The sequence below is a fragment of the Lithobates pipiens genome, unplaced genomic scaffold, assembly GCF_037356315.1.
Source record: "Lithobates pipiens isolate NorthernLeopardFrog02 unplaced genomic scaffold, aLitPip1_a1.2 Scaffold_23, whole genome shotgun sequence".
In the NCBI taxonomy this organism is placed as follows: domain Eukaryota; kingdom Metazoa; phylum Chordata; class Amphibia; order Anura; family Ranidae; genus Lithobates; species Lithobates pipiens.
The window spans coordinates 23,262,193-23,281,411 of record NW_027507785.1 but is presented as its reverse complement, the minus strand read 5'-3'; the positions used below and the strand labels follow the sequence as shown (position 1 = coordinate 23,281,411).

General features: G+C 44.4%; 1 protein-coding gene across 1 annotated transcript; it reads left to right on the top strand.

The window, feature by feature from the left end:
• The first annotated feature begins 838 nt into the window (after nt 1–838).
• Nucleotides 839–7,540, top strand: HEATR1 (HEAT repeat containing 1). Its single transcript, XM_077451312.1, has one exon. It carries the CDS (start codon nt 998–1,000, stop codon nt 7,424–7,426), a length of 6,429 nt encoding a protein of 2,142 aa, XP_077307438.1. The 5' UTR covers nt 839–997; the 3' UTR covers nt 7,427–7,540.
• Nucleotides 7,541–19,219: the final 11,679 nt, after the last annotated feature.

Below are 19,219 nucleotides of genomic sequence, written 5' to 3'. Positions count from 1 at the left end.
AACGGAGTTGTAAGTCCTGTATTTCACTATATAAACGCAATTTACTGTTATAAATACGTGTAAAATGCAAAACTCCGGTGGGTATAACAACATGTTCGCTTTCCCCCTTAGTGTATCCTTACTGTGGACGAGTGTGGGGTGTAGCAAGATGGCGGCATCGAAACGTCACTTCCGTAGCAAACTGCACTGGGTCGCTGAATATGTCGTTACACCCCTTCTTAGTGTATCCTTACTACTGTGGACGAGTGCGAGGTGTAGAAAGATGGCGGCGACAAAACGTCACTTCTGTTGCAAACTGCGACGGGCCGAATATGTCGTTACACCGGTGTAGTGTCATATTTTGCTCCCCATCATAGCATTTAGCACTGTGGATGCGCGATGCGTTCCAAACACTTGCGCCATGTGTTCCAAATGATTTGCGACAATGCAGACCAGTGAGGGGAGGTAATCCCCTCCCTGAGCCACAGTTACCTGCTCTCTTTCCGCCGCTCTCTGCTCTGTCTAAAGTTAATGTCACGATTACCTCCCCTCACTCCCGTGACATTATCTGACGGTTTCACTGAACTACATTGTCGGAAATCCTCTGGAACGCATAGTGCAAGATTTGGAACGCATCGCGCATGCGCAGTGTAAAAATTTCTGGCTGCAACGTCACTTCCGGAGCATTCTTTGATGGGGAGCAAAATATGACACTACACCGGCTTCTCTTCGCAGCTGACGGCTGCAACCACATCCACCACCGCTCCGACCCGCCTTATACCCTCCCCCCCCCTCGGTCTCGCTCTCTGCAGTGCTTTGGCCTTCGCGTCCACTTCTCCCCCTCCCTCTAGTAATTGTGACGTCCACCGGAAGTGAGCTCCACGAACTACTTCCGGGTAAAGACGTGCTCCGTAGCCCATGTGGTGTGGAGCAGTTGCTTGTGAATAGGTCGGCTTCTCGGTAATCGGGCCGCACAAACGAGTCACCGGAACGGGCGGGAAGCAGAGGACCTCCAGCGATGACTTCTCTAGCGCACCAACTGAAGCGCCTGGCTCTGCCCCAGACGGAGGCCGGCCTCCCTCAGAGGAAACATGTCGCCTCTCTCCTGTTTGAAGCCAAGGAAGCCTCGGCCGTGGACCGGGAGACGTTCTATGCTATCGGGTGTACGGGCCTGGACGAACTGGTGGGGATTGACTGTTCCTTCGAGGCCTTCCGGGAGACTCTGTTCAGCAGGAGGTCTATGAGTGTGGAGCGCAGTGTGCAGAGCAAGGAGGTGGGCCGGCAGCTGGACGAAGACATCTCCGTGTTCCTCACACACCTCTCCCCATACTTCATGATCAAATCGGCCCACAAGTGTCTGGAGTGGCTCATCCACCGCTTCCAGGTCCACGTGTACAACGAGGACAGCGTGCTGGGCTGCGTCCTGCCCTACTATGACACCAAAGTCTTTGTCCGGGTCGTTCAGCTCCTGAGGATCTCGGACCCGACTCATAAATGGCACTGGCTGCACCCCATTCAGAAAGCCGGCGTCCCATTGGCCCGCAGCACTCTGGTCACGCATTGTTCCACGGACATGGGGTTTTTGGAATTCATCTGCAGCTCAGTCACCAGATCCGTGAAGGAGCTGTCCAAAGACGCCGGGGTCACAGCCAAACTCCGAATCTGGATGTCCTTCTATGTCTCCAGCGTAGTGGCCGCTTTGGATTCTGGTAACGTTTCCGACATGCTGGTCGCCAAGCTCCTTCCTTATATACAGAAGGGGTTAAAGACTTCCCTAGTGGAATACAAATCCTCCACGCTCATCATCGTATGCCAGTTGGCATCGAAATCCATCCTGGCGCCCTCTCTGGTGAAAGCCCTGGCAGCGCAGGTCAGCAGAACGCTCCTCAGAACGCCGTCTCTCCTCCGAGAAGGCGTGGGATGTCTGATTGTACTTCTGCAGAGCCAGCAGTCGTCGGATGTGGGGGAGAAGCCATTTCTTCATCTCTGCAAAGTGCCCGACCTGGTCAGCGTTCTGAAGGAAATCTCCAGCTCCTATGACATCTCCTCCTTCCTAGAATACCTTCTTATGAATCTGGTCTCCGCCATCATTCGCTCAGTAGGTGAAGAGGCTGACGCGGTAAGTCCTGTTGCGTGTAAAGCTATTCTTGAAGCAATACTCCACGATATCACCCTGGAAGCAAAGCTGTCTAAGATGTTAGCTCAGGCTTTTCTGGATGAGTACTTCTCATTTGGTGAACACTGCTGTAACGACAGTAACAAAATGACCGAGTTGGGAAAAAGCTTCCTGCCTCTCATAAGGCTTTTGGAAAACAAATACCCCCAATCTTTGGATTTGGTGCTGGAGAAACAGCTGAAGAATGTGTTGGCTCAGGAAGAGCAGGGTTTATGCCACCAGTTCATTACACTCTCCACCAGCAGAGGGAGTCATGAGCTACTGGAAGACTGTCATACGTCTCTCCTGCTCCGCTTAAACCATCCACAGCCAGCAGTGAGAAAACAGGCTCTCCTGCACCTTAATAACATCATGGAGTCCTCTAAACCAGGTTTTGATGAATCTTTCTTTAAGGAAGCGATCATGGCTCGTCTCATGGATGACAACATTGAGGTACTTTTGTCCGCCTTGAGTTCTTTAAAGGTATACCACAATCATTTCACAGGCACCGAACATATCGTTTCAGATCTTCTTACCTTATTCTATAGAACTGATCTGTCTAAGGATGATGACTGGTGCAAAGTACTTCAAGAAGCTGCAAACCTCATCATCCTAAACAAATCAATACTAGACTATCCACAACTGTGCAACAAAATGATGATGACAATAATACCTTATATGATATTCACAAGCAAAGATTTTAATTCAGCTGAACACAGTCTGGCTGTTAACCTGGGAAGAAGCTCTGTATGTAATTTGCATCCATTGCTGAAGGGCTGGAGAAAAGCACTGGATGGCAGCTTGAAGCAGGCTAAACCTGAAAACTCTTTTACTGTAATAAACATGAACTTGGCTCACCTGTTGTCAACTAACATGGCTGGAATTGATTCCTCCTCCCTTTTAAACATGCTAGAGGACCTGGTACAACTCCTGGAAAAGAATGCTTTCACTGCAAGGGAGAAATTAACTTTTTATGTGCTCAGCCATGCCCTAGTGAAAGGATACTCGCAATACCAGGATCCTGGGCTCCAGGTTGCAAAAAAAATCTTTGAATTGCTTGACAAGAAACTGAGACAACTGGGGAGCTCGGCACAGATTGCTGAAGACAAGTGGCTCATAGATGACACCAATGGAGAAGAGCTGCACAAACTGCTGCTGACCAAATATATTGATGAGCTAAACGCTGAGCACAGTGCAGAATCGGAGGAAGCGGTTCTGCTGATGTTGAGGCTAAAGACATTCATAGAAAGTTTAAGGTGTCCAAAATCTTTTCCAAGCAGTGATTTATGGTGGAATCCTGAGACAATGGACAGCGTAAGTGTTAACTACCTGGAAGTTCTTGTTGGTCTTTTTGATGTGATTGTGTGGGGGGCCAGTGAGGGAAAGCATAATGCCAGCTTTAGAACTCTCCTAGGACTTTTATTCAAGGAACACTTAAAGGAACCTTTTCAAAGATTTGGCTTTCTTTCCCTGTTATGGACATCATGCTACAACCTCACAAGTTCACTTGGCCGCATGGTAAATGCAGTGCTGCAGACTCAAGCGCTTTACATTGGCCAGAGCTTCCTTGCTTCTGAGACTACAGCAAGGAAAAAACAGTTAATGCTGATGTCTTCTCCTGTGGTGGTATCCTTGCTGGTCAATCTGACTAGTCCAGTTAAGGAGGTAAGGAAAGCTGCCATTGCCTGTCTAAATGTACTAAACATTGTAAAGGATTCCCCAATGTCCCCAGTCATACAGGCTCTGATGGAAAGAACTGAAGAGATTGTTGCTGACTCTGCCTATGTTTCACTGCTTCTCGGTAATCTATTTATCAATGTAACCACTTCAGACCCATCTAAGGATGCACTTAAACTCTCAAATGCTTTGGGTCAACTCTTGTGTGTACTGCAAACAACAAGCTGCCCATCCTACATTGGCAAAGTCTTGCTCATGGCGCTACATGATGTAAATGGTGAGGTTGTTCTCATTCAGCTTTTGCCAGTTTTGGAGAGATTGTTGGAGAAGGTTGCACACAATGCCATAGATGAAGGTCACGTAGACGAGGCACTTTTGCTTCAGCTCATTCTCAGAAAATTTAACAAGCATTCGGCTTCTCTCTTGCCCAAAAACCAGCGATGCCTAGATATGTTTGTGCAAGTTCTGAAGACCCCCCAAGTCATTCACAGTGGGATACCCACCTTCCAAATTGTCACACTGGGACAGATCAATAAAGCATTCTTTGCTGCTATAGATGATAGAAGTGTTCAGCAGAAGCTGCTCGGTGTCATGTTTGATTTACTAGTAGACAACAAAAATCCTGCAAGTTCCCAAGCCATCACCAGTGCTTTTAAATCTCTCTCTATAAATGCTGGTCTCATCAGTGCAGAACTTGAACCTCCTGGAAGAGACAAATGCATATTATCCGTGCGCCAAACAAGGAGGTCTAAAATGCAGAAGCCAAAGACTTCCACACAGGTGGAAGAAAATGTGAACTGGCCCAGAACCTCTATTATTCTGGAGCTGTTGCAGCACAAGAAGAAACTAAAAGAACCACAGCTATTGGTCCCTACCCTCTTTTACCTGCTCTCAAGGTGCCTTGAGTCTTCAAATCTTAAGCAGGAAAGCTTTGAGTACAACCAACAACTGATCCTCAGCTGCCTGCACAACATCTGTCAAAAACTTTTAGCTGATAATGGAAAAAATGCAAAAGATATTCTGGATGAGGAAAAGTTCAGCGTGGAACTGATTGTCCAGTGTGTGAGGACTTCTGAAATGCCCCAAACTCATCATCATGCTTTGCTACTTCTAGGAACTGCTGCTGGAATCTTCCCAGACAAAGTTCTGCACAACATCATGCCCATCTTCACTTTCATGGGTGCCAGTGTCATGCGTTTAGATGACAGTTACAGTTTTCAAGTAATCAGTAAGACTGTGCAGACTGTGATCCCCTCACTTATTCAAGTAGGAGAGGAATCATCTAAGGAGATGAGAGATGATGTGGAGAAAGTGGTTGAAAAGATTTTACATGTATTTGTGGATGCCATGCCTCATGTTCCAGAACATAGACGCTTGCCCATTCTGTCACAGCTCCTGGAGATTGTAGGGGCCGGGCGCTTTCTCTGGGTACTACTGGTTCTTTTTTTTGAGCAGCATGTATCCAAAACGATAGAAAAAAATGAAGAGAAGGATGCAATGTTGGAGCGAGATACCGATTTTTGGATAACCGTCTGCTGTAAGTTCAGTGTCTATATACAGCTAGAAAGCATGATCAAACTCTTGAGATTTCTTGCCCGACTGCCAGAAAATAATGAAGATTTGCATCAGCAGATGAAAGGAAAGATACATAAACCTCAGAAACAAGACTTTGAGCTCTTCAGTTTGGAAACTCACTCGGCTAAGCAGCTACGCCACTTTAAGTTTTTGTCTGTATCCTTCATTGCCCACATCTTGGCATCTCAAAGCTTTATCAGCAAGGTTGTAAAATGTGAAAGTGCTGAAGACTTAAAAAGCCTGGAGCAAGGGTTATTGGAAGAAGTTCTTTGCTATATCAACTTAGTAGCACGTTCAGTGGAAGCAAATGCAGACAAACCTACAGCAAAATTCTGGCGAGCACTTCTAAATAAAACATACGAGCTGCTGGATAAGGTAAACGCTTTACTGCCTACAGAAGTGTTTATCCCAGTATTACGTGGTCTCCTGACTAATCAGCTGCCATCTGTGAGGCGTAAAGCAATGGATATACTAAACAATAAATTGCAACACCAAGCCCAATGGAGGGAAGAACAATGTGAATTACTTTTGGGACTTGTTAATGACCTCCTGATTGTTGCACAACGGAATTCTAACATGGAAGAGGAAGAGCAAGCCATCAACAGACAGACTGCCTTATACAGCTTGAAGCTGCTTTGCAAACATTTTGGTTCTCGGAGGCAGCAGGCGTTTGTGCCTGTAATTAACGTGGCTGTAGATATCATTGCAGAGGGGCAGAAGGAAAAGAACGTATTGGGCAGTGCTTTGCTGTGCATTGCAGAAGTTACCAGTGTAATCAAGGCCCTGAGTATTCCTCAGCTTCCCAGACTGATGCCAGCTCTACTCTCCACCTTAAAAGAAAGGAAAGAACTGCTTACAAGTGAGATTCACCTGCTCAGCATATTGACCGCTCTGCAAAAGGTGCTAGAGACACTGCCACATTTCATCAGCCCCTACTTATATGATTCATTGCTACAGGTTACACTGCTTGATAAATTAAATGTTAAAGATGGATCAACTTCTCAGATTTCGTTAAGAGTTAAAGCTCTGAAAACAACGTTGTCAACCAAGCTGACCACCAGAGTTCTCCTTCCTGTAATCTCCAAATGTTACTGCCACCTTGTGGACACAAAGCAGCAACAGTGCATCTCCTCTCTTATGGATGTCTTGATGGAACACATCACTGGAATGGATAAGCTGCAGCTCTCAGCTCACCAAACTGAATTTACAAGTTTCTTTCTCAAGGCCTTGGATTATAGAGTTGAGCAATCTGAGACTGACCTGAAAGAAGTGGGTAACACTGAGGGGCATATCCTCAACTGTCTGGTCATAATGATCATGAAGCTGTCAGAAGCAACATTCAGGCCACTCTTCTTCAAGCTTTTTGACTGGGCTAAAACAGAAGGAGCCCCGAAGGAGAGACTCATCACCTTTTGCCGGCTGGCAGATTGCATTGCTGACAGATTGAAGGGGCTTTTCACATTGTTTGCTGGACATCTCATCAAGCCAATGGCAGACATTTTAAATCAGACAAACACCATTAAAACGGATGAAGCATTTTTTGAGTCTGATGACAACAGTGAGAAAAGTTGCCTGCTGCTGGATTTTGTTCTCAACTGCTTGCAAAAAGTCTTCCTGTATGACACTAAGCATTTTCTCACCAAGGAAAGAGCAGAGGCTCTGATGATGCCGTTACTGGATCAAATTGAAAACTTGCTTGGTGGTGATGAGAAGTTCCAGTCGAGAGTAAATGAGAGCTTGGTCCCGTGCATTGCTCAGTTCTCTGTTGCCATGGCTGATGACTCTCTTTGGAAGCCCCTTAACTACCAGATTCTTTTAAAGATGCGGCACTCTTCTGCAAAGGTTCGCTTTGCTGCATTGCTCGTGTTGGTTGATTTGGTGGAGAAATTAAGAGAGAATTATTTAGCCCTGCTCCCAGAAACCATCCCTTTCCTAGCGGAACTCATGGAGGATGAGAGTGTAGAGGTTGAACAGCAATGCCAGAAGACCATCAAGCGGCTAGAGAGCATTCTTGGAGAATCATTGCAGAGCTATTTCTGATAGTTTGAGCTGCCCTTTTTCACTCTCTCTCCCTCTCCCGTCTCCCTCTCCCGTCTCTCTCTCCCGTCTCTCTCTCCCGTCTCTCTCTCTCTCTCTCTCTCTCTCTCTCTCTCTCTCTCTATATATATATATATATATATATATATATATATATATATATATATATATATATATATATAATCATTTTTTTTCTTCAGTTACTACCTGATTTCCAGGCCTAGGCAAATGTCATACATCCCAGGTGAGGAAGGGTTTGTCAACACCCTGACTTTCATAAACGACATCTTTACTATCTCTAGCAAACAGATGCCACATTTCCTAAACTTTTACCTTGTCAATTTCTGTAATGCGGGTAAAAGCGGAACTACACTGCATCTGAGCATATTAAATCAAAATTGCTATTTTATTTCCAATATTTTAAATCAAACACACCCCATGTCTGTGTGTGTGTGTTTTTTTTTGTTTTTTTTTTACTTTGAAAAGCACTCCCTTAGCATTTTTTGACTCTGGCAATCTTGAGTAAGGACAGATGATACATGGAGTATTTTTACTTCCTGGAATCCATCTGCCCTTAAAGCGGGAGTCCGCCGTTTTTTTTTTTTTTTTTTAAAGCCAACAGCTACAAATACTGCAGCTGCTGACTTTTAAAATAATGACACTTACCCGCCCAGCGTGCCCGCGATGTCGGCACCCGAAGCCAATCTCTCGATCGTCTCGGGTGCTGCCGCCGCCATCTTGGGTATGGGAATCAGGAAGTGGAGCCTTTCGGCTTAATTTCCCGGTTCCCTACTGCACATGCGCGATTCGCACTGCGCAATAAGGATGGTCCCCGCTGTCCCTGGGATCCGTGTGTTTCCCAGCAGGCAGCGGGGGACTTTCGGAAAGGGGCGTACCTTCTGCAGAATCTACGCCGGAAGTGGGTGCAGATACCTGTACTGTACAGGTACCTGCACCCCCCTCCCCCCCTGAAAGGTGCCAATTGTGGCGCCGGAGGGGGGGAGGATTCCAATGAGCGGAAGGTCCACTTTGGGGTGGACCTCCGCTTTAACTCAGACATGCATGTGCTTAGCTGAGAAATCCTCCTTTCCCTCCTCAGATACCTGGGATGTATGGCATCGTTTGCCTAGGCCTGGAAACTGAAGAAATGTAAACAAAAAAAGTTGAAAACAAGTAAATATGTTGTCTGTTTACTAATGCTAGCAGCATAGTGAGCAAAACTAGTCAATGTTGATTGAGAGAGTGAAGTTTTGCATACTGTAATGTGTGTTTTTTAGTTTGTATGATTTCCTGCTATTCATTTGGGTTGGGGAACGGTTCGGCCTGAGCATGGATTTGGCTGAACATTTGCCAAGTTCGGTTATTCGCCAAACACCCGAATTTGCAAGGTGTTTCCCGAATGTTCACCCTACCGAACACCCTTCAATGCATTGCACAGTGAATTCTGCGCCCTGATTGGGCAAAACTTTGCCCAATCAGGGTGCAGTGTAAACAGGTTAAGGAGCGGGGCCTGGGAAGCAAGTGTTCTGTCAAAGTGCCCCCCCATTGAATAGTGCCCACGCATGCGCAGGACGGAGCCGCACTTCAGCTGATTTGCCAAATGGCTGGAGTGACGTGACCAGGGTGCAAGTGTACATCGTAGGAGGCATCTCTCGATGGGAGATACCATTTCACGACCACAATTGAAACTTATACAAACAGAGGGCCATTGTTCTCACATTGTGCCTCACTGTTGTGGGCGGCTTTACAGTGTGCAGATGGTTCGGTTTTTTTCTGTGTTGCAGGCGGGTTTGCTGTGTTGAACGGCCGGTTTTGCCTATTTGAAAGGTAGGGTTGCAACACAGACAAAACCAGCTCTTCAACACAGCCGCTAGCCATCCTCCAGCAGCAGCAATGCACAATCTGAGAACTATGCCCCCGCTGTTTGTATAGGTTTAAATTATGCACATGAAATTATATCTCCCATAGAGAGATACCTCCTACAATGTGCGCATGCGCCCTGGTTACGTCAGCCCAGCTGTGCTATTCTGTACGACACATGCGCAGCACACGCCGGGCACTATTTGATGTGGGGCACTTCTCGACAGAACACCGGCCGCAAGGGCCTTAAAGAGGAAGTAAACCCTGATGAGTTTACTTCCTCTTTGATTCCCTGCAAAGGTAAAGCATAATGGACTATAATGAGCCGTAGACAGCGGTGTTCGGCAAATATCTCCTAAACTGTGTAAGTTTAGGAGATATTTCTTGGACCTACAGGTAAGCCTTAATCTAGGCTTACCTGTAGGTCAAAGTGGTTTGTAAGGGTTTACAACTACTTTAACAACTGATGAGTCATCAGATGTCAATGGGCTTTCCCGATGGCAGTTGAATAAAAAAAAAAAAAACTGAGTGGGCCCCCCAAAACCATACCATATTAATGGATGTTCGCCCTGACGGACACACTGCACTGCACGGAACACTGCAAAGTGCTTTCCATGCTCTGATTAGTCAAAGCTTTGCCCAATCGGGGTGTAGTGTAAACTGGTTAAGGATCGGGCCTGGGAAGCCGGCCGCTGCATCCTTGACAACCAATAAGTCATCAGCTGTCAATGGGTTTCCCTGCTGACAGCTGAATGTAAAAAAAAATGTTCTGGGAAAAAAACAGCATGGGGTCTCCCCCAAAATCCATATCGGACCCTTATCCGAGCATGCAGCCTGGCAGGTCAGGGGAGGAGAAGAGCGAGCGGCTCCCCCCCCCCCGAACCATGCCAAGCCACATGCCCCCCCCAACACCTTGTCCCTATTTTGATGGGGACAAGGGTCTCTTCCTGACAACCCTAGGCTGTGATTATCAGGGTCTGCGAGCGGGGGCTTATTGGAATTTGGAACTGGGCCCCAGATCCAGCCCTACCCATTCACCAAAAAAGTGTACAAAAAATAAATAAACGAGAGACAAGTGTTTATTACAACAACAAAAACTTTCCCTCAATGTAAATCCATCATGGGTCCTGAAACAAAAACATGAGACCCTTGTATGATGTTATGATGGATAGTGTTATGCTTTCAAATGTTTCAACTGATTACAAAATGTTATGTTTGATGTGCTATGTATTATCTGGTTATCATGATAAATATTTTGTTATCAAATTACTCCGTGTACATTTATTCCATACACAGCCTACTCAGATATAATGTTTGCTTGATATCCTCATATCTAGTATATACATTTTTGTTCTTCAAAGAAGCAATCCATCAACATTTCATTCCCCGAGAAATTTTTTCAGTAATTAGAACTTTGCTGCAAATCTTATGATCGTCTCTCATGTGGTAAAGCGTGATACTTATTTTATTTGCATTAATGTGATTTTTCAGGAGAAGCTTGCAGGGTGCTCCCTTCTTCTCTGTCTAAGTCAAACTATTTGGACCAAGAAGAAGGAAATGCACCAAAAGCTTGGCCTAAAAATTGAAATGTTAAAATAAAATCCCAGACAATGTTCAGTTGTGTTTGCTACAAGTGTTCTAATTCTGCCACAATTCTCTAAGTCACGCAAGCCATGGCCTAGGCCAGCCGTCCTCAAACTACGGCCCTCCAGTTGTTCAGGAACTACAATTCCCACCATGTCTGTGAATGTCAGAGTTTTACAATTCCTCATGGGACATTTTGTTCCGCAACAGCTGGAGGGTCGTAGTTTGAAGATTCCTAGCCTAGACTTTTGTGAGAAGTAAGAAGAATTCAATAAACTAAGAATAATAGGTAACCTATAGTAGAAAAAAAAAAAAAAATTATAACGGGTATTTTTTTTATTTTTTATTTTGTTTGTTCACATGGGTTTGAGGGCATCATAGAAAATATACCATCTATATTAACCCCTTGCCGACCAGCCGCCGTCATTTTACTACGGCAGGTCGGCACATTCCCGAGAACCGTTGTAGCTATACGTCGGCTCTCGGTATAGCAGGTACGCGCACTGCACAGTAACGATGACCGCTGGCCATGAGCGATCGCGGGCATGAGAGGCAGAACAGGGACGTGTGTGTCCCTATTCTGTTCTGAGAGGAGTTACAGATTGTGTGTTCCTATTAGCTAGGAACCATGATCTGTCATCCCCTCTAGTCAGTCCCCTCCCCCTTCAGTTTGAAACACCTCCCAGGGAACACAACCCCTTGATCGCCCCCTAGTGTTAACCCCTTCCCTGCCAGTGACATGTCTACAGTAACTGGTGCATTTTTGTAGCACTGATCGCTGTATAAATGCCAGTGGTCCCAAAAATGTATAAGAAACTATATAAAAGCGGTCTCAGAAGACCACAGCCGCGCTGGATGGTAAAACAGTAGAACAGACAAACACAGCTACCAGCAGGTGTCGCCGCCCCTATGTCTCACAATCCCAAAGGAATATGAGATGTAACAATTAGAAATAAAGAGGCCCGGGCGCTACCTAACGTAGCTAAATGAAATATGTAGATTGTAAAATATATAAAGCGTATGTATGTGAGCAAGCTAATACCCCCAGCAGAGGGAAATAGACTCCAGGTAGCTAGTAGTTGTATTTCCTCAATAGACACAAACGGGAGATAGAAGTGAAAAAATGAAGAATAAATCTTATAGAAAATATCCAGAGAAAAAAAGGAGTAAGCAAAGGGAATCTACAAAGAGGTGCTGCAAAGAGATACTAGTGACGTGTAACTCTCACATAGGGAATTTTGCCCAAATCGTGCATAAGTAAATAAACAATAGATAGATCTCAGAAAGAAGAAAGTTACAATACTGGCTAAGCAGTGTGTAGACACAGTCTAAATACCACTATAAGAGATCATAGATGTATATAGATAACAGTAAATGTGTACCTGTACTCAGTTTACCATAAGTGCTAGAATTAAACAAGACTGTGTGAAAAATGTGCAAAAAATATATATATATGTGCAAAGGATATAAAAATGTGCAAAAAAATATAAAATTATATAAAAATATATATATTATGTGCAAATTTGCAAGCAATGTGCAAAAAAATGTGCAAGAAATTTGTGTGAAATTGCAAAAAGTGTGCAACGATTGTAGCTGATTATATAGAATTCATAAGCAAATACATTAGTTGATCAAAGGAACGTCCTTCACAAACAATAGATGCAGTCCTTATAAAAACAAAAACTCCAAAGGCCAAATATAATACCAGAACCAAAAACAAAAACAATAACAAAAAATAAATACAAAAATACAGTCCAAATAAAGATGTAAAAAATCTCAAATTCTTCCAATGATTGCAGATAAAGGTGACTGGTGCTCAGACATGAAAAAACTCAGGTGACTTCCGTGCTCGCCCCCTCAGGTCCCCACTCACCAAATCTCTATGCCCACACGGGGCGAACAGGCCTCTTATAGTGCACGATGCAGGATCTGGTTACTCCACGAGGGAGCACGTCCAGGGAAAACCCGACTTTCCAGCTTTATCTCCTTCCTTAGTATGTGGAATAGTTTCCACTCAGTAGGTAATACTGTATCAGGGTATCCCGATGCATTATCATACCATATACGTAATATGGGCCCATATTACGTATATGGTATGGTAATGCATCGGGATACCCTGATACAGTATTACCTACTGAGTGGAAACTATTCCACATACTAAGGAAGGAGATAAAGCTGGAAAGTCGGGTTTTCCCTGGACGTGCTCCCTCGTGGAGTAACCAGATCCTGCATCGTGCACTATAAGAGGCCTGTTCGCCCCGTGTGGGCATAGAGATTTGGTGAGTGGGGACCTGAGGGGGCGAGCACGGAAGTCACCTGAGTTTTTTCATGTCTGAGCACCAGTCACCTTTATCTGCAATCATTGGAAGAATTTGAGATTTTTTACATCTTTATTTGGACTGTATTTTTGTATTTATTTTTTGTTATTGTTTTTGTTTTTGGTTCTGGTATTATATTTGGCCTTTGGAGTTTTTGTTTTTGTTTTTATAAGGACTGCATCTATTGTTTGTGAAGGACGTTCCTTTGATCAACTAATGTATTTGCTTATGAATTCTATATAATCAGCTACAATCGTTGCACGCTTTTTGCAATTTCACACAAATTTCTTGCACATTTTTTTGCACATAATATATATATATATATATTTATATTTTTTTTGCACATTTTTATATCCTTTGCACATATATATATATTTTTTGCACATTTTTCACACAGTCTTGTTTAATTCTAGCACTTATGGTAAACTGAGTACAGGTACACATTTACTGTTATCTATATACATCTATGATCTCTTATAGTGGTATTTAGACTGTGTCTACACACTGCTTAGCCAGTATTGTAATTTTCTTCTTTCTGAGATCTATCTATTGTTTATTTACTTATGCACGATTTGGGCAAAATTCCCTATGTGAGAGTTACACGTCACTAGTATCTCTTTGCAGCACCTCTTTGTAGATTCCCTTTGCTTACTCCTTTTTTTCTCTGGATATTTTCTATAAGATTTATTCTTCATTTTTTCACTTCTATCTCCCGTTTGTGTCTATTGAGGAAAGGAAATACTACTACCTACCTGGAGTCTATTTCCCTCTGCTGGGGGTATTAGCTTGCTCACATACATACGCTTTATATATTTTACAATCTACATATTTCATTTAGCTACGTCAGGTAGCGCCTGGGCCTCCTTATTTTTAATTTTCTGTTGGTCCCAAAAATGTGTCTGCCATAATGTCGCAATCCTGATAAAAATCACAGATCGCCACCATTACTAGTAAAAAAAAAAAAGGGGGGGGGGGGACTCTAGGGAGTCTGATGTAAGGGGTAACTCTGGGGTCTATGTTGTTAGGGGCGACTCTCGGAACTCTAAAGTAAGTAGGGACTTTGAGGACTCTGATTTAGGGTACAATGGTGAAAGGAGGAATTCCTCATACTTTGTTGTAAGGAGATGTAAGTGACCGTCTGGCACCTGGGTGCCTCCACCAAGATGCAGCTTCCTCTACTCTGGAGCCACAAAACAGGTATTTTAACTGAGAATGGTACCCACAAACTAGATGACGCCAACTTAAAGTGGAAGTAAACCCACATTTTTAACTTTTACCTACAGGAAAGCCTATAATAAGGCTTACCTGTAGGTAAAAAAAATATCTCCTAAACCTGTACGGTTTAGGAGATATTCCCCTCGGTATGCGCCGCTGACTGCAGCGGCGCATGCGCACAAGGGGTTTCTCGCCGTCAAAATCTGGCAGCAGCCGAGCGGCTGGACTGAAATCTCCCGTGCGCATGCGCGGGAGTGACGATATCGCGGCTTCGGCCACTCACAGCGCCGGAGCCGCGATACCCGGAAGAAACGCAGAGGGAGCATGTCAGCTCCCTCGGCGTGGATCGGGCCAGATGTCGGGGCCTCGTTCTAAGGTAAGTATTTCATAATGAGCTAGTATGCGGTGCATACTAGCTCATTATGCCTTTTGCTTTGCAGGTTTAAAAAAAAAATTTGCGGGTTTACTACCGCTTTAAGTGCAAACTTGAACTCATTATTGTAAACTTTCTGAGCCAGTACTAGCCTTCCAAGCCCCATCCCTCCAGCAGGGGTACATATCCAGCCCTTCCAGCTCAAGTCAAGCCAGAATGACAGCACCCCTACTAGACACGGATAAGAACAGATACTACATTTGATCCTAGCCAAAAGGCTAAACTAGAGGACCAAAGCTTAAAGTGATTGCAAAGCTTTGTTTTTGTTTTTTAACCAGTAGCCAACCAGCCTTCATCGTTATACTGCAGCAGGTTGGCTTTCCTGGGGAAATCACCGTAGTTGTAGGGACACTTTAAGTCCACTAGGGGATGCGTGTGACCAGCGATTGCTCCTGAGAGACACAGAACGAAGATCTGTAAATGTAAACAGACAGATTTCCATTCTGTTGGGGGAGAGGAGACCGATCTGCTATTCATACTGGTTATGAACAGTGATATGTCTCCTACTCCAGGCAGTCCCATCCCTCCACAGTTAGAATAACTCCCTAGGACACACAGTTAACCCCTTCATCACCCCCTAGTGTTAACCCCCTTCCCTGCCAGTGACATTTACACAGTAATCGGTGGCTATTTTTAGCTCTGATCGCTGCATAAATTTCAATGGTCCCAAAAAAGTGTCTGATCTGTCCGCCGCAATGTTTCACTCCCACTAAAAATCGCAGATTGCTGCCATTGCTAGTAAAAAATAAAAAAAAAAATGCCAAAAAATAAATCCCATATTTTGTAGATGATATAACTTTTGCGCAAACCAATCAATATACACTTATTGACCAAAAACACGTAGAACAATATATATCGGCCTAAATTGAGGAAATAATATTTTTTGGGATATTAAATAATATTTATTATAGCAAAAATTTAAAAACATTGCTTTTTTTTTCAAAATGGTTGCTTTTTATTGTTTATAGCACAAAAAATAAAAACCGCAGAGGTGATCAAATACCACCAAAAGAAAGATCTGTTTGTGGGAAAATAAGAACATAGATTTTGTTTGGGTACAGCATCGCACAACCGAGCAATTGTCAGTTAAAGTAACGCAGTGCCGTATCCCCAAAAAAAAAATGGCCTGGTCATTAAGGGGGCAAATCATTCCCGGGGCTGAAGTGGTTAAATAACAAATATATCTTCTCTGTGCAAGAGTTTTGTACAGAGTGGCCCCGATCCTCCTTTTCTGCCCCCCCCCTGTGGTCCTCCTGGCTCATCTTCTCAAATGCCCCCACGGAGAGCCACTTTCCATGGGGGCACTCGTTCGTGCGGGCACACTCCCAAGTCCTGCTGCTGCGTCCATTGACACAGACAGCAGAACTCAGCCCGCTCCTGTGTCACTGGATTTGATTGACTGCTATCAATCTATCCAGTGAGGACCCGAGACAACGGCTGGAGCTGCTTTGCTTGTTGCTGGAATGATCGGGCTCAGTTAAGATGGGGGGGGGGGGGGGGGGGATACAGTAAGGTTAAAAACCATGATGGTTTACAACTTTAAGTGCAAACTGGAACTCTATTGAAAACGCATGCAGAATATATACCACACAAGATCAGGTAAGTGCTTGGTCACATTACCCCAGACAATGCAAACTTTAAACAGTAATATAATCAGTGCATCTAATAGTACATCTAATTAACCGTAAGCTAATTACATCTACAAGAGGGTTAGCAGAATCAATAAGTGACTTTAATAACAATGGAAATTCACACCTAGGAGGCACACAATAGGGGAATTATACCACAAGAGAAAGTCACCTTAACCACTTGAGACCCGCGCTATAGCCGAATGACGGCTACAGCGCGGATCTCCTTTGCCGGGACTACGTCTATTGACAGCTGATCATGTGATATAACGGAGCCGGTAATCGGCTATTATTCCTCCTCGGAGAAAAAAAAAAGCCGATCACCGGCAGCCCTGCCAGTGCCCACCTGCCCCCTCATAACTAAACATAATAAAAAAATAAGTGCCCCCCAGCAGTGCCACCCAGCAGTGCCCACAATCTGCCTCAACAAAGGTGCTGCACCCCAGTGCCACATATCCGTGCCCATCAGTGTCATCTACCAGTGCCCAGCAGTGCCACCTATCAGTCCCATCTATCAGTGGTACCTATCAGTGCCCATCTGTGCCATCTTATCTGTGCCCATCTTTGCCCATCAGTGCCGCCTTAACTATGCCTATCAGTGCCCACCAGTGCAGCCTATCAGTGCCCACCAATGCAGCCCATCAGTGCCCACCAGTGCAGCCTATCAGTGCCGCCTCATCAGCGCACTTCAATGAAGGAGAAAAATGACCTGTTTGCAAAATTTTATAACAAACTATTAAACATGATTTTTTTTGCATCTTTTTTTGTTTGTTTAGCAAAAAATAAAACTCTGAGCTGTAATTAAATACCACCAAAAGAAAGCTCTATTTGTGGGAAAAAAATGATAAAAATTTCATTTGGGTATAGTGTTGTATGCCCGCGCAATTGTCATTCAAAGTGCATCAGCGCTGAAAGCTGAAAATTGGTCTGAGACTGAGGGGGGTTTAAGTGCCCAGTAAGCAAGTGGTTAAAGGAGTGTTCCAGCCGCTATTTATTTTTATTTTTTTAAAGTCAGCCGCTACAAACACTGTAGCTGCTGACTTTTTATAAGGACACTTACCTGTCCAGGGAGCCCGCAATGTTGGTCCCCCAAGGCCGATCCGTCCATCGGATCAGGTGCCGGTGTCGCCATCTTAACAAAGGGAAACGGGCAGTGGAGCCTTGCGGCTTCACTGCCCGTTCCTTACTGCGCATGCGCGAGTCGCACGGCGCCTTGTGAATGGTCCTGTAGTTTTCTGGGACACACACACATGTCCCAGAAGACAACGGGGCCGTTCCCCGAAGAAGAGGAAGCGCCGCGGAATGGGAAGAAGCAGATTAGGAAGACTGCCTAGCAACAAGGGTTTCTGGTAAGTAATTTTTTTTATTGTTTTTTTCACATTTTTTATTTTTTTTTATAATTTTACTGTAACTTTTAATTTTAGGGTGGACCTTTTCTTTAATAAACAAATCATTGCAGGAGACCCCAGCATCAGGTTGTTTTGAGCTGATTATATTTAACATCTATTCTGAGTCTAGGAGGAGGCATGAAGCAGTAATTGCTGGTTTGGGCACAGTGGCCCCAAATCTGTATCCAAGTTCAAAGTTCCAATAGTCTGTTTTTGGGGAAGATATAAATCCAAAGCAAAACACGCCAACACAATACAAGAGATGGTCAGAGAATGTGGACATAGTACAGCAAATGGTCAGAGCCTACAGACAGGAAATGAGAGCGGGTCAGAGACTGAGACTATAATAAGAGAGATGTTCAGAGACTGCAGACATGGTAAAAGAGATGATTAGAAACAGCAGATGTTTAAAGATTGTGAATATGCTGTAGACGTTATTGAGGACCAGGAACATGTTGCAGAAGACAGTCACAGACTAGAGACATATTACCGGCCGTGACCCCTTGACAACATTTCCCAAGTTGTGGGGACCCCATCAGTAAAATTACCGCAATCGGGAGATAGGGTCTCCTCCAGCCCCTCCCACTTCACATCCCTCACCAGTCAGCTGACCTCTAGTCTCTGCCCCCCACCCATGCCGTGAACTGAATGAGCGGCTGGGAAGAGGCTGAGTGGAGGCCCAGGAACAGCCCATCTGGGCTTCCACAGTCTCCAGGGACAGCCCTGCTGGGAGGCCCCAAAAAGGCTGGGAGAGTGGTGTGGGCATCAGGAACAGCCCAGGATTTGGTGACCCCATAGCAAATCGTCATTTGACCCACAGGTTGAGGACCACTGGTCTAGAGATTACTGCTATTACAGGGCACTAGGGGAAACAAGGTTTTGGGCCTTGAGGTCCTCATCAAAAGTAACTAAGAGCAGGATGTGACCTCTGAGCTTTAGATCCATTGTATTTGGAAAATTTTGCTTCAGAAGGAAATCGTAGACAGGTGGAGGCAAACTAGTGTTAAAGGTCTATGGACACTATACTCTCCTGTGGCCAGAAGGTTGAAGTGTGCAGATTTTGCAGCTGCTGTATATTCTACAAGGTGATTGATTGTGGCCAGTCTCTGGGTGGAGAACAAACCTGATTTAACCACTTGCTTATTGGGCACCTAAACCCCCCTCCTGTCCAGACCAATTTTCAGCTTTTAGCTCTGGCACTATTTGAACGACAATTGTGCGGTTATACAACACTGTACCCAAATTAATATTTTCCCACAAATAGAGATTTCTTTTGGTGGTATTTGATCACCTCTGGATTTTTAATTTTTTGTTAAAAATAATTAAACACTGATTTTTTATTTTTTTTTATATTATTACAAAAAATACAA